This window comes from Asterias rubens, chromosome 11, assembly GCF_902459465.1.
Source record: "Asterias rubens chromosome 11, eAstRub1.3, whole genome shotgun sequence".
Taxonomy (NCBI): Eukaryota; Metazoa; Echinodermata; class Asteroidea; order Forcipulatida; family Asteriidae; genus Asterias; species Asterias rubens.
Genome location: NC_047072.1, coordinates 369801 through 385839, shown reverse-complemented (window position 1 = coordinate 385839; position 16039 = coordinate 369801). Strand labels below are relative to the sequence as shown.

The window sequence follows — 16039 nt, the reverse complement described above, 5'->3', positions numbered from 1 at the left end:
TCACGCCAAGAACTTTTCATTTATACAGCTGGACGATTTCAGCATTTCAGTAACACTTTAACAGATATTGTTTCTTGTTTTCTTTCTTTTAATTCCCCCTCTGGCCATATAATAATTACTTTTGTGGTGGGCTACCAAATCTTTTAGTAGCCTGAGTTTCGGCATCGAAGAAAATGAGTGGCCCCAGTCTCTTTGCTTAGAAGAAGGGGAGCTCGTGTTCATAAAAAAATGAAGTAATGTTAAAGCCGCGGCAGGGCAAATTAAAATCTGGACGACAAACCGTCAGCATGAAGCGCACTCCATGAATAATTAATGGTGTAACCGCTATAAATAACGGTGATAATTGCGTTGCAGAACCCGAAGAGAAAGAACAATGGCGGCTCCGGTTGAGTTGCCATGGAGAGTTCGATAACCCCACGTGCCTACTTCACTGATGAATAGCGGTAGCCAAAAATAGCGCCCTCTTGTGGATTTAATAAGTTATCGCGAGTGATGTTGTATAGCCATTCTTCAGAGTGTGCGTGGCTGGTACAGATACAAATAAAAATCATGATTTCAGACTTCTGCAATCAAAGCCTCTCTCAAATTTTACAAAATGTACCTCGTTGAGTGTAAGGACAACAATATTAATTTGTGTCTGCTGTCCAAGTTCTCTTGCAAAATCTTGTCAAACATTGCTACATTTTGCAACCATGCTAAAATTAAGCAAATTGCTGTCGTGTGAATATCACTCGATCTGCCAGACTTATGTGGGTCGGGGGGGGGGGGGGGGTAAGAGGTGGGGGGGGGGGCTACCATCGCGCACAATTAGTAGCTTTTAAAAGTTTGTTTGGCATTTTGCTAATATTTTTGACATAGTGGTTCATCAGTGGTTCATCTTTGAACTGAGCCGAGGGACCGTACGGAGGGTTGTTACACCAACGGTTGTATAGGGCATTTTTTATTTATTTAATTATTATTATTTTATTTATTTGTTTTCTGGGGGAGGGGCTGGTTTGTTATAAATTGCACACAGATAAATGCAACTGCCGATTTATAACACCGTACATGATCGATTGTCAGTGCACAAAGACTGGGCGTTAATAGGAGACTTTCCAACGCTAGGTGGCAGCAGACATACCGGGTAAATTTCCATTGTTTACGTAGTTCTGAACATGCGCATAATTCTGAGAACAATGGATTTACCCGGTAAGTCTGCTGCCCTCTATTGTCCCAGAAAGTCTCCCATTGACCACGTGTGATGTCACTACAGAGACAACTTATCTTTAAAAGACACTGGACACTATTGGTAATTGTCAAAGACCAGTCCTCTCACTTGGTGTATCTCAGCATAATATATGCTCAATTGGTCGTCGATGAGCTGCGAGATACTAATGAAAGAAGAGACACCCTTGTCACACGAAGTTGTGTGCTTTCAGATGCTTGATTTCGAGACCTAAAAATCTAATTCTGAGGTCTCGAAATCAAATTCGTGGAAAATTACCTCTTTCTCCAAAACTACGTCACTTCAAAGGGAGCCGTTTCTCACAATGTGTTATACTATCAATCTCTCCCCATTACTCATTACCAAAGAAAGTTTTATGCTAATAATTATTTTGAGTAATTACCAATGGTGTCCACTGCCTTAGATGTCATAGGGAATTCAAATAATTACCGAAGAAACAACTACACTAGTTTCTGACAACACAATTGCATGGTGCTATTTAAACACCCTTCCTTTTTAATGTTGATCACTCCTCGGGTCTTCACATCACCCGTTACAGCCAAATAATAATTGTTGTCCACCTTGTTTACTTGTTTATAGGAGGGGGTGTCATAACAACTGGTACCGGGGACAACCTGAAGTGAATACCACACGACACATTCAATAAATGCTTGATCAATTTTTAATGCATTCGGACAAAATTTGATCGGTGAATTTGGAAAATAATAGAGCTGTGATATTGTTATTGTAAAGTGATATTTAACAGGGGCGGGGTAGGGTGGGGGGATGCACAATGCGATGAAATTCGAAGGTGTAATAGTTGCGCAATAGTACAGTTACACTCAGCAATTTATTAACGATTATTATTGACCGACTTATACATTTCTGATAGACACCTTCCTAATCGATAAGCTACTATTAATTATCGATTAAAAATCGAGACCAGAAGCTGCTTGTATAATATTGTAGTGTTGACTACAGAAACATCGATCGACTACTATCATGAAAGCACACTCAGTTCTGTATATGAATCAAGCATACGGTTATAATAATATCATAATTATTCGAAAAGCACTACTCGTTTTGAATTATGCTTTTTAAAGACAATGGACAATATTGACAGCTGTCAAAGACCAGTCTTCTCACTTGGTGTATCTCAACATAAGCTTAAATTAACAAATCTGTGAAAATTTGAGCTCAATTGGTCGTCGGAGTTGCGAGGTAATAATGACAAAGAAAAAACACCTTGACACGAAGTTGTGTGCTTTCAGATGCTTGATTTCGAAACCTCAAAATCTAATTCCACGGTTTCGAAATCAAATTCATATTTTAGTGGAAAATTCTTTCTTTCTCGAAAACTACGTTACTTCAGAGGGAGCCGTTTCGCACAATGTTTTTATACAGTTCTCCATTGCTTGTTACCAATTTTAATTATTAGGTTTTTAAGCCAAAACTTATTTTGAATATTACCAATAGTGTCCAGTGCCTTTAAGAACTGTTTAGGTATTGTATATTCAGACATGCATCGCTAATTTTGCACAAAGGCACTATGGATATATTACACGGGAATAGTGCATAATAATTCAAGATAGCGAGATCAGAGCAGCGTATTAATTTTAATTAACAATTTTGATTAAAAATTGAGGAAAATACTGCGCGCCGTCTAAATATACAAACACTTATGGTTATGGAAAAAAGAAGAAGTTCCATTGAAGGAAAGTTGCCACAAGAGGGCAGTATACAACGTTGCACTAGAGTCATTGAAGTTGAGAACATGCCTATGACATCGTATGTGTTTGAACGATGCGTCGAATTAAACAGCCTCAGAAATTGGAAGTTGCCGGGGGTTTAATATTAGTTAATAAAGTGCTTCAACGTGTGATATTACTGATTTTTTGGTAGCAAATAATTGAACTTGAAGGTGCTGAACTGGTTGCTGCTAATTAGACCTGTTAATATTCCTCTGGCTCGTCTTCATCTTCGTTATCGTTAGAGTCTATCCCGACCTCCTCGTAGTCCTTCTCCAGGGCAGCCAGATCCTCACGAGCCTCAGAGAACTCACCCTCCTCCATACCCTCTCCTACGTACCAGTGGACGAAGGCACGCTTAGCGTACATCAGATCAAACTTGTGATCCAGACGAGCCCAGGCCTCAGCGATGGCGGTGGTGTTGCTCAGCATGCAGACGGCACGCTGCACCTTGGCCAGATCGCCACCTGGCACCACGGTAGGTGGCTGGTAGTTGATGCCCACCTTGAAGCCAGTTGGACACCAGTCGACGAACTGGATGGTACGCTTGGTCTTGATGGTTGCGATGGCAGCGTTGACATCCTTGGGGACGACATCACCACGGTACAGGAGGCAGCAAGCCATGTACTTGCCGTGACGGGGATCGCACTTCACCATCTGGTTGGCGGGCTCGAAGCAGGCATTGGTGATCTCTGCAACGGTCAGCTGCTCATGGTAGGCCTTCTCAGCAGAGATGACTGGTGCGTAGGTGGCAAGAGGAAAGTGAATACGTGGGTAGGGCACCAAGTTGGTCTGGAACTCCGTCAGGTCGACGTTGAGGGAGCCATCAAATCGAAGCGACGCAGTAATGGAGGAAACAACCTGGGCAATGAGACGGTTAAGGTTGGTGTAGGTTGGTCTCTCGATGTCGAGATTGCGACGGCAGATGTCGTAGATGGCCTCGTTGTCGACCATGAAGGCACAGTCGGAGTGCTCAAGGGTGGTGTGAGTGGTGAGGATAGAGTTGTAAGGCTCCACGACAGCAGATGCAATTTGAGGGGCGGGGTATATGGCAAACTCCAGCTTGGACTTCTTGCCGTAGTCGACAGAGAGACGCTCCATCAACAGGGATGTGAAGCCAGAGCCGGAACCACCACCGAAGCTGTGGAAGATGAGGAAACCCTGAAGACCGGTGCACTGGTCAGCCAGCTTTCTGATTCTGTCCAAGGCGAGGTCAATGTGCTCCTTGCCGACGGTGTAGTGACCTCTGGCGTAGTTGTTGGCGGCATCCTCTTTGCCTGTGATCAGCTGCTCAGGGTGGAAGAGCGAGCGGTAGTTTCCGGTTCGGACCTCATCTATGGGTAAATAAAACGAAACACACCCAATTGAATTTGCAACAGCAAAAACATAACAACAACAACGACAGCAAAACCAAAAACCACAGCAACATTAACAGCAACAAAAACATTTAACATCAACAAAAACAGCTACAAAAAAACAATAACAACAACAACAACAACAACAACAACAACAACAACAACAACAACAACGACAGCGACAGCGACAGCGACAACGACAACGACAGCGACAGCAACAACGACAACGACAGCGACAGTAAACAACAACTACAACAACAACCATAACACCAGCAACAATAACAGCAACAACAACAACAACAACAACAGCAACAGCAACAGCTGCTATCTTCTAATACAAAATTTTTAGTAAATTTTCTCATTTGTTTCGAAACGCAAGATGTCAAAGGCTTCAACGATTAATTGTGATTTCAAATTGTGACATTATACAACCAAAATTGTAGTTTATTACTTACTATTATAAACAAATAACAACAACAATCAAACACTTAAAAGCAACCCAACAAAACTAAATCTTAAGTTTACATTAAAAAAAAAACATCTGAATATCTCAGCCGAAACCTTTTTGTGAATTGGTTTACAGAAGTTATATTTGAGAACATTCATTTTATCTCGTAATGATTGTTTGTAAACCACAGTTTCTTCCAGAACAAAATTGTAATACAGGCAGACTGCATAATGTTTTCTAGGGCACGTTACAGTCTGGTTTACGCATAACGGTGACATCATACGGCACGTCTGGGCAACATAATTATCATAATTAATGTACCACAGATCTCAACAATACGCAGAGCAATTCTTGTAATTCTAATATGACACAAACACTCGACTATGTTACATTATCCCCCAAATAAATACCGAACTTGATTTGCATAAATGAATAATTCATGAGAATGAATCACCACCCGTGTCAGGGATTGCTTGCATCTCTCCCCACGTGATCAGGGATGACTCACGTGATCGCATGAGTCATCCTTCTGCTCAGGGAGGAGGCAGTATATGTTAAGTGATGCAGCAGGGATGCATTCTCCATCTCACCCATTGGCGTTAATGGTCCGCCACAAAGGGACGGTATCAAAAAATCGAAAGCTAGGCTTTAGCCACATGACTAAATAGTATTTGTTTTGTACTTGGCTTACAAAATTATAATTATAAGCGTTACTGGTCCATCACAAAAGGGTGGTATTGACAAATCGAAAGCTAGCTTTTAGTCACATGACTAAATCATGTATTTGTTTTGTAGTTGGCTTACAAAAATATAATTATAAGCGTTACTGGTCCATCGCAAAAGGGTGGTATTGACAAATCGAAAGCTAGCTTTTTGTCTTCTGGCTATGTTTTTGTTTTGCATTTTGATAACAGCATAAGCTGGTAGTTTAAAGCTAATGGCAACACGGTTAAAGGCAGTGAACACTATTGGTAATTACTCAAAATAATTATTAGCATAAAACCTTACTTGGTGACGAGTAATGGGGGAGAGGTTGATGGTATAAAACATTGCGAGAAACGGCTCCCTCTGAAGTGCCATAGTTTTCGAGAAAGAAGTAATTTTCCACGAATTTGATTTCGAGACCTCCATATTTAGAAACTGAGGTCTCGAAATCAACCATCTAAACGCACACAACTTTGTGTGACAATGATGTTTTTTCTTTCATTATTATCTCGGAACTTCGATGACCAATTGAGCTCAAATTTTCACAGGTTTGTTATTTTATGCATATGTTGAGATAAACCAAGTGAGAAGACCAGTCTTTGACAATTACCAATAGTGTCCACTGCCTTTAAGCAAAATCTGTGATTTGGAGGTCGATCTTCTAAAACATGTTCTGGGTTTTGATGACATGGAGATTTAAGGTTAATTTCGAAAAGATTATTTCATCATCATTTTGAAACAAATTTTTTCAAATTTTAACTAAAGGTGATGTGTTTAAACACTACGTCAGCTGTGAAAAAAAATTTCCCTGAAATAATAGCGCAGGATAGAGTGAAATGGAGAATTAGTGAAGAGGCTTTCCTCCTGCAGTGGAGTGAAACAGGCTAGAAAGACACATCTTAATATTGAGCTATTCTGTGTGTACTTCTTTGGTGCAGGGACAACAGCGAGCATTCAAGGTAGAAGTTGTTCCTTCTTTTTTTTGAAGGGTGGGTGGGGGGAGGGAGGTCGTCGATGTGGGGTGGGGTGTGGACCGGGTCACTGTGGGGTTGGGTGGGCCGGGTTGGCAGATTTCCGTACCGATAACTGTGGGTTCCAGATCAACGAAGACGGCACGGGGGACGTGCTTGCCGGCACCGGTCTCACTGAAGAAGGTGTTGAAGGAGTCGTCTCCACCTCCGAGGGTTTTATCGCTGGGCATTTGTCCTTCGGGCTGGATGCCGTGCTCCAGGCAGTAAAGCTCCCAGCAGGCATTGCCCATCTGGACTCCGGCCTGGCCGACATGGACTGAGATACATTCACGCTGAAATTAGTGTTGGGAGAAAAGAATGATTTGAAATACAAGCTATCACAAAACCTGACAAAATGAAAACATTTTTTGTTCAATATTTCAATATTTAATAATAAGAAAAGAAAACAGTAAAACGAAAAAAAAAATAATAATAAAAAAAATAGAAACAATACAAACACAAAAAATGAAACTAGTTATTAATTTCTTTATAATCAAACAAATGTATACGTTTATATTCTATAATTAATCGAGAATAGGTTTATATTTATTGCAATTGATAGCATTTCAGAATGTTAGAATTCCATCCGCGTCCTGGTTTATGCTAATTTATTCAATGTCGAGCATTCTGTTTGGTCGAGGCGCCGTCGACGCTGAGTCATCGTCAACACGCCTTCTGGCTCTGACATTTTTTTCTATAGACACAATAATATCTTGCTGCGACACACACTGACGAGTGCGAATGCAATGTCAGTAGTTATACCCAGCAAACGGTTATACAAACACTAACGTACTTCAAACAAATTGAAATCACAATAGTTTAAAATTGTGTTGATGTGTCATGAGTCATATTTGAGAAAACAGAACTTGAAAACCTTTAAAGACACTGGACACTATTGGTAATTGTCAAAGACTATAGTCTTCACACTTGGTGTATCTCAACATATGCATAAAATAACAAACCTGTGAAAATTTGAGCTCAATCGTTTGTCGAAGTTGCGAGATAATAATGAAATAAAAAACACCCTTGTCACACGAAGTTGTGTACGTTCAGATGCTTGATTTCGAGACCTCTTTCTCGAAAACTATGTCACTTCAGAGGGAGCCGTTTCTCACAATGTTTTATACCATCAACCTCTCTCCATTACTCGTCACCAATTAAGGTTTTATGATGATAATTATTTTGAGTAATTACCAATAGTGTCCACTGCCTTTAAAAACAGCAACAGCTGATGTCGGTTCTTACAACCATAAGGGACAATGTGTTTACATACTAGAATAGGCATGGATTTTTTCAACAATTATGTTCTTCTTCTTCACACAACGAACTCAATGAACCAAAATTTCCACAGGTTTGTTATTTTATGTATTATGGTTGATCAAACAAAACATGAACTATATATCTGTGACTATTTTGTTAGCTCTACCAATCATGTACCTTTAAAGACATACTTAATCACTTCCCTACGGGGACTGGACGCTTGACTAATTAGAAGAGACTTGGTTCCCACAGCAGTACTGTTATTGTATTTATCATAATTAATTCAAGTCTCAGATATGACGTCATGATCATAACAGATGTTTGTGATGTAGGATGATATTCCCGTCTGGGACCCAACTCTGGACCTCAGATCGCAGATCTAGGTCTGGAAGACTTTCCGGTCTGTTATAGAGCCATATTAACCCCCATTCAAGTCAATGTAAACCAAACTGAGGCTGTAGGGTCAAATAGTCGGGTACCATTTCGGTTACTGAGAAGTGAGTCACCATCCCGTTTTTGTTCTCTTTCACTCTTGTAAGCATCTTTACAATAATAACCAGACTAGAGGCCAATTTCCCAACGGAATAAAATTCATCGCAAGACAATGTTCAGAATTATCATAGTGATTTGTATTGGGTGCGTTCGTTTAGCTTCCCTGGGTCGCCCCCGGTGTGTGGCGTTTTCTTTCTTTCAGGACGAACGTGTGCAGATAATTACCCACGTTCGTCCTGGGAAAAAAAACCGCCACACACCGGGGTCGACACAGGGAAGTTAAACGAACGCTCCCATAGTGACATCGCACTTTGCTTTGAGCAACTACGACTGATTTGCAGTGAAAATCAATCTGAGCTCTTCAAGAGATTGGCCCCAACAAAAAATCAGGGAAAATGTATATTCCAGTATGAGGTATACTCTATCATTAGACAGGTCATATTGAAAACACAACATAGAAATTTAAGCATGGTCCCTCATATTATGTCTATTATGTAATGAACACAGTTGCCCTTAAAGAAGTCTGGTTGTGAGACGGGCCACTCCTTTGACTCGCTGGATTAGTCATGTGATGTGGACTGCATCAAAAATCGTTACATGACGAACATATAAGTTAGGCTTTGACTATATAGCAGACATGTACACAGTCATACAAAACATACACCAGTATTGCTAGCGCTGCTTTACAAGAATTAACATATTATATTCTTTGTGATTAGGTAAAAATGCTGACTATAAAAATATCAAACTAATTATGAAACAGCAACAAAAGGGCCACCGTATTGTGTTAAACGTTGACGGATTTTAAAAATATTTTTCGTAAAAAGGAAATAAATTCTGCCGAATTCTGAAACTCAAGTCTCACTTTATTTACATATAAAACAATTAAGAGAAATGCAATATACCCACTTACCATTTTGGTTGATTGTTGAGTAAGATTCGTTCGAAGAAAGAATATAAATTGTTTTGTTTATTTATGACAGCTTTGATATTCCTGCCGGCTGTAGCTATGCACAAGGCGGGAAGCAGGAACTGCAACTGGCGGACCGGCCAAAACACTCTGCCGTTTATACTCGCGATAGACGGGGGGTCACGCAAGAGCCATGCGCCGGTAGCTGCGGATCGTAATTACTCAAAGATGCTGGCGTGAAGATGTCAGCAGGAACGAGTGGAATTTCTGAGTGGCATGGCGTATGGAGCATGAATTATGAATTAGGGGTAATTTTAGTCTTAGCCACTCCTTTGTCTGGCTAAGGGGAGGTTAATAGAGGCGTGGTTTTGATGGCAAAATGGTAGGAGGCCGTGTTGAAGACGGAAGGGGGAACTGTTTTAATGCAAATTTATTTTTTTACATTTCATGAACAATTAATTTGAAAACTTTGATTTGAAAGCAATTTCTGATCTTGAGTTTTTTATTAATTTTTAAGAAAGTGTCATCATAAACTCTAAGTAAATTACCCCGTCTCTGATAAATTAATTGAATGTGTATAAAATGAATTGCTCGTGTATGGACAATAACTCATAGATTTTTACCCAATTGTATTGCACTTGATTTCAATTCGAATAATAAAAATAAAGTAAAATTATAACTTAATTTATAATCTAACAAATTTCTGGAAGTAAACAAAGTCGAAGTAAAGCAACCAAAAGCATTCTTACAAAATGCACATTCAAGAAGATCACACAGAAAAAAAAAATCCCGTCAAAATTTCAAAAGATAAACTTAAATCAAAACAATCAACCCAGCCGCTCCAGATATTAGTTTAAATTGTAAATCGAGAAGAAGAAAGCAAAAAGCATCGAATCAAAAACTTTCAAATTGTTTCAAATTGCTTAAGAGAAACGTCTGGCGTATATATTCAGAGCAATGTCTGGCGTATTATTTAAAGGCACTTGACATGTTTGGTTATTGTCCCAACATAATGTTTATAAAATATCTGTGAATATGTTGGCTCATTTGGTAATTTAAGTTGCAAGGGAATATTGACACAATTTGTGTGCTTTCCGCAGATGCCTAAAAAAGCTTCCAGGTCTGAAGTCTTTTTTATTTGAGTAAGAAAGGTACCTCTTTCTCAAAAACTACATTACTTCAGAGGGAGCCGTTTCGCGCGATGTCTTATACTATCAACAGCTCTCCAATGCTCGTTAGCAAGTTTTTAAGGCAGTCATTATTTTGAATAACTACCAATAGTTTCGTGTGCCTTTGAAACAATTTATTTATTGAATTAGTCCCACAGATCAAAATTCTTGATTTCCATCTTCACCGACGTCACCTGCTCCCGAACTTTCAGCTCCGACCTCCTCGTAGTCCTTCTCGAGGGCAGCCATATCCTCACGAGCCTCAGAGAATTCACCCTCCTCCATACCCTCTCCTACGTACCAGTGGACGAAGGCTCGCTTGGCGTACATCAGATCAAACTTGTGATCCAGACGAGCCCAGGCCTCACCGATGGCGGTGGTGTTGCTCAGCATGCAGACGGCACGCTTCAAACTGGCCAGATCACCACCAGGCACTTCGGTTGGAGGCTGGTGGTTGATGCCCACCTTGAAGCCAGTTGGACACCAGTCGACGAACTGGATGGAGCGTTTGGTCTTGATAGTTGCGATGGCAGCACTAACATCTTTAGGGACGACATCACCACGGTACAGGAGGCAGCAGGCCATGTACTTGCCACGACGGGGATCGCACTTCACCATCTGGTTGGCAGACTCGAAGCAGGAATTGGTGATCTCAGCGACAGATAAAGTCTCATGGTGGGCCTTCTCTTTCGAGATGACCGGATTAAACGTCACAAGGGGAAAGTGAATACGTGGGTAGGGCACCAAATTGGTCTGAAACTCATTCAAATCAACGTTGAGGGCGCCATTAAAACGCAGTGATGCCGTAATGGAGGAGACAACCTGAGCAATGAGGCGGTTGAGGTTCGAAAACGACGGCCGTTCGATGCCAAGATTATGCTGACAAATATCGTAGATGGCCTCGTTGTCGACCATGAAGGCACAGTCAGAGTGCTCGAGTGTGATGTGAGTGGTCAGGATAGAGTTGTAGGGCTCCACCACCGCCGAGGCCGTCTGTGGAGCTGGGTAGACGGCAAATTCCAGCTTGGACTTTTTGCCGTACTCTATTGACAGTCGCTCCATTATGAGAGAGGTTAAGCCTGACCCCGTCCCTCCACCGAAGCTATGGAAGAACAGGAATCCCTGCAGACTGGTACACATTTCAGACTGGAAAAAAGACCATCAGAGAAAATGGAGATTAAAATTATTTACAACCAACATGTATCATCGAAGGCACATTAATGCTCTACGATATTGATCCCTTTCTCTGACGTCACACGCGGCTCATGTCCACTCATGGTCTACCATTAATTTTTGGGAGTCATATTGCACGTACAGATATAGACTGGCCCATGTTTTTAAACGCAATGATAAAGACAGGTAGACCCTATTTCCTTTAAGAACCAGTGATTTCATTGGGTACGATGTATTCATTGGATGAACGTACAGTGACGTAAGCTTTCTACATCTGTGTTTTGATTGGTCCGAGGTGATGTTTTGTCAGCGGCACTTTTGCGTTCGTAGGTTAAAGACAGTCTAAATTTGAAGTTGCTTACCAGTTTTTGTATCCTGTCCAGCACCACATCGATGTGGTCTTTACCGACGGTGTAGTGCCCCCTGGCGTAGTTGTTTGCAGCATCCTGCTTGCCCGTAATCATCTGCTCGGGATGGAAGAGCTGTCGGTACTTGCCAGTTCGGACCTCATCTGTGGATTTGAGTAAAAAGTAGAGCCCCATTTCATTGAAACGTTTAAGAGCAAAACATACTACTTAAAAATGTCAACAAGAAAACTGGACTGGCAACCAAGGGTGGGGAAAAGGAAAAGAGGTAGACAGGGAAGTAGATCTGCAGGAACAACATGGACCAGAACTGCAAGAAATATAAATGAATGGCGTCAACATGGGAAGGCCTACACCATACACTGGATGAACACAGCCTCAATCATGATGATGATGATTATTGCCAGGTTACACAATATCTTATTAAAAATGATTAAAGATCCATTATTGGGGCTTTTGACCCAACATAGACACTCTCGGTGTTTTACCTATGGTTGTCTTACCTATGACAGTTGGTTCCAAGTCGACAAAGATGGCGCGGGGGACGTGCTGTCCTGACCCGGTCTCACTGAAGAAAGTGTTGAAGGAGTCCATACACGTCCCAACGGTCTTGTCACTAGGCATCTGACCGTCAGGCTGGATGCCGTGCTCCAGGCAGTACAGCTCCCAGCAGGCATTGCCCATCTGGACTCCGGCCTGGCCGATGTGGATTGAGATACATTCACGCTGGAAATGGTTAAATTCAAATCATAATCAAGAAACACGGTTAACTTTGGTCACGCTAGGTGGCAGCAGACTTACCAGGTAACTTTCCACTGTTGACGTCATTCTAAGCAAGCTCACATCCCCGGCAAGATATTTATCATATTTTAATTTGTCCCTCGGATGGGACATTTATACCGTTGGTCCTGTTTCCTAGGATAGGCAGCTCATGTAAAAGAACCCAGAGCACTTATCGTGGCAGTGTAGGTGTCCATAACCTTCATGTTTCTGGTTCACATAGCAAAGATCCTTGTCTACAGGATTCCACAGCCTTGCCTAAAGTGAAGGTACATGTTTGGTAGTTACTCAAAACAAATAATTAACTTAAAAACTGACTTGGTAACGAGCACTGGAGAGCTTTTGATAGTATAAAACATTGTGGGAAATGACTCCCTCTGAAGTAATGTAGTTTTTGAGAAAGAGGTAATTTGTCACTTAAACTATAAAATACTTTTAGCTAGTTAAGTCTTTAATTCCTAACTGAAAGCACACAAACTCGTCCAACAAGGGTGTTTTTCTTTCATCATTTTCTCGCAACTTTGATGACCAATTGAGCCCAAATTTTCACAGGCTTGTTATTTTATGCGTATGATGGGATACTCCAAGTGAGAACACTGGTCTTTTACAATTACCAAACGTGTACAGAGCCTTTAAGTTCACGCTTAAGTTCACTAATGAGACATTGGTTTCATTACTAGACAAAGTATATAATAATATATACAAAACGAAAAAATAACACGAAATCGACGTTATAGCAGCTGTAAAGGTATACTATTTAATTTCGATTTAGATTTTCAACCATGACAGCTGTTTATAACCAAGGATATTATTTCCAGCACAGATTGCTATTGTTACAAACCATACCCTGGATGTTCTCATAAATCGATATTTTCCCCCAGTTTTCAGACAGCATGCCTTAAAATAGTGCAGGCATTCAACAATGGTGTGTCTGTGCGTTTGTAAATGGTTACTCTAGCTCAAATAATTTGCCCTTTGTTGGTAAAACAATGTGTGAATGTGTAAGCATTAAGTGGGATGTTTTCGATCGTCACTTCAAGTTTAATGATACTGAACATTTGAAAGGTCTGGGGCTCCATGGTCAAGTTCAGTTATCGTGATGCACCCATTTTCCAATTATGATATAGATTCATCAGGAAAGAGGGGGGGGGGTCGCCGTTTTATTTGATATTCTTTCAGAGCAAAATTTGAAACATGAATTAATGCCTCAATGTCGCAGAATGTAATAAGAAGTCTAATAATTACGGACTATTCCATTTCACAAGGCGAAACCGAGTGAAATAGACCTTTTCGCAAATACCATTGCGCAAGCGCAAACTATTGAATGAGGTGCATGCTGGTCTAGCTAGCGATCAACATGCACCTCATTCCACGTCTATTGTGCGCGTGCCGAGTATTTGCGATAAGGTCTATGGACAAGCCGGGAGAAGGGTGTTGGTTTTTTTTCCACACAATTGAAAATATGTTTAGTCTCATGTTAACTCAATTTCATTATTGAATGCAAAAAAACGCTCTCATAAATTTCAGCAAAAAAAAAAGATTTCAATCAACACAAAACATGCACAAAAAGGCAACTTTTTTACCCCACACCCTACAAACTGTCAGCTACTGTTATACACTTTGTTTACATAGTACCTTTAGATATTTTGTTACAGCAAAACAAACGAAGGACTATATAACAACTTATTGAAAGTATTCCTTAGAAAAACTCACCATTTCTGGAGAATGTCAAGAAGATTATTGTCGAAGTTCAAAGCGAGATAACCCGGGAGTGTCCTCCTGCGTTCCGTGTGCAATAACGGGTTGCATTCAAAATATGAAAAGACTATTCCTCGAACATCTGTTTTTATATTTTAGTTTTTCCCTTTTATGAAAACAGAATATGGATCTGAAAACAGACACTGGATTGTTTTTTCCTTTGTTATGCAAAAAATCGTCATCAGACATGGTGTATTGATCACAATGGACGTGGAATGCCTAATCATTACACATTTTAAGTTTGAGTGGCGCGTATGGACCTACAAACAAATTATTCAAAAATACCTAAGACAGTTTCGCTATTCCTATTGGTGGAGAGCGCGTCACGTGGGGGTGTTTAAACCGTTGAAAATGACCAGTGTTTTTAACTGGTTGTCCCCGCTAGTCTTGTAGCAAGACGTTTCTTGTAACGGGCGATGCAGGCGCTGTCGGTGATTTTGCCGCGCTATGTGTGGAAGGAAAACCTGCGATTATGCACCAAGACTATAAGCGCATGCGCACAAACGGAACCGGAAAACACATGCGTACGGACATCGTACATGTACATTCAACACGCATACTGAACATACCATGGAGGTAGAAACATACAGAGCTCAAGCACTCGGAAACAGATAAGTTTTACAGAGTTTCTTACTTTATTACGCCTTTTAACCAAAAAGGTATTTAAGATTGGGAATCAAAGTGTGTTGAATCGGTTTTCAACTAGTGGTTTAAACCCGCCGAGAGGCCTGGTTCTTGATAATTTACTTCGACTTCGTCTCGGTAAAATTATCAAGAAGCAGGCCTCGTTGGGATTAAACCACTAGTTGAAAACCTCTTCACCACACATTGATTCCTTTATTCAAATTCAGTTGTAATGTTAAATGCACTGGACTCAAATGGTAATTACTCAGAACAATTGTTTGCATAGAAACTTACTTGAATGAGCAGTTAAAATAATTGTTAGCATAAACACTTACACGGTAACGAGCAATGGAGACCCGTTGATCGTATAAAACATTGTGACATTGTGAGAAACGGCTTCCTCTGAAGTAACGTAGTTTTTGAGAAAGGGTTATAACTCACTCAATTAAAAAAATACTTCAGTCTCAGCCTTTTATTATGCATCTGGAAGCACACAAGGTACTGCAACAAGGGTGTTTTTTCTTTCATTATTCTTTTGCAAATTCGATATTGATCAGTGTTGAGCCCCAATTTTGACAGGTTTGTATAACGGGACATACCAAGCGAGAGAGACTGGTCTTTGACAATTACCAAACGTATCCAGTGCCCTTAAAACTATAGAAACACATTGCCAATATAGATTGGAAGCTTTTGGGCTAAAAACGTTTGGTGTTGTGGTTTTCTTTTACTTACCAACACGACTCGCCCATTATTTTGTGGAGCCAAAACTTAGTTTAGCAAAATAACGGACTAAAGTTCACAAAGTTAAATGAAAACCTCAACATCGGAAACATAGTTTTTGTGAATAATTATTTTCTACATTGAACTTCTTTTCAAACTTAGTGCAATTCATAACGACCTCTAAATTTCAAACACTTTGTATAGCCCAAAATCACTCAATCCCGCAAGTCAACAACGTGTCCCTTTAATTTGAAAGTGACTTAACAATGTTCTCATACGCATTAAGAAATCACATTCACCAGAAAATGCCTTGTGTTT

The 16039-nt window shown here is 40.5% G+C and overlaps 2 protein-coding genes across 2 annotated transcripts; both read right to left on the bottom strand.

The window, feature by feature from the left end:
• Nucleotides 1–2643: 2643 nt before the first annotated feature.
• On the bottom strand, nt 2644–9345 carry LOC117296321 (tubulin alpha-1C chain-like). Its single transcript, XM_033779183.1, has 3 exons — nt 9136–9345; nt 6541–6763; nt 2644–4286 (listed from the first exon to the last, which is right to left on the bottom strand). Exons 1-3 carry the CDS (start codon nt 9136–9138, stop codon nt 3157–3159), a joined length of 1356 nt encoding a protein of 451 aa, XP_033635074.1. The 5' UTR covers nt 9139–9345; the 3' UTR covers nt 2644–3156.
• Nucleotides 9346–10377: 1032 nt separating this feature from the next.
• Nucleotides 10378–14408, bottom strand: LOC117296320 (tubulin alpha chain-like). The gene is made up of 4 exons (XM_033779182.1): nt 14333–14408; nt 12343–12565; nt 11837–11985; nt 10378–11447 (listed from the first exon to the last, which is right to left on the bottom strand). The coding sequence occupies exons 1-4, from the start codon at nt 14333–14335 to the stop codon at nt 10461–10463; spliced, it is 1362 nt and encodes a 453-aa protein (XP_033635073.1). The 5' UTR covers nt 14336–14408; the 3' UTR covers nt 10378–10460.
• Nucleotides 14409–16039: the final 1631 nt, after the last annotated feature.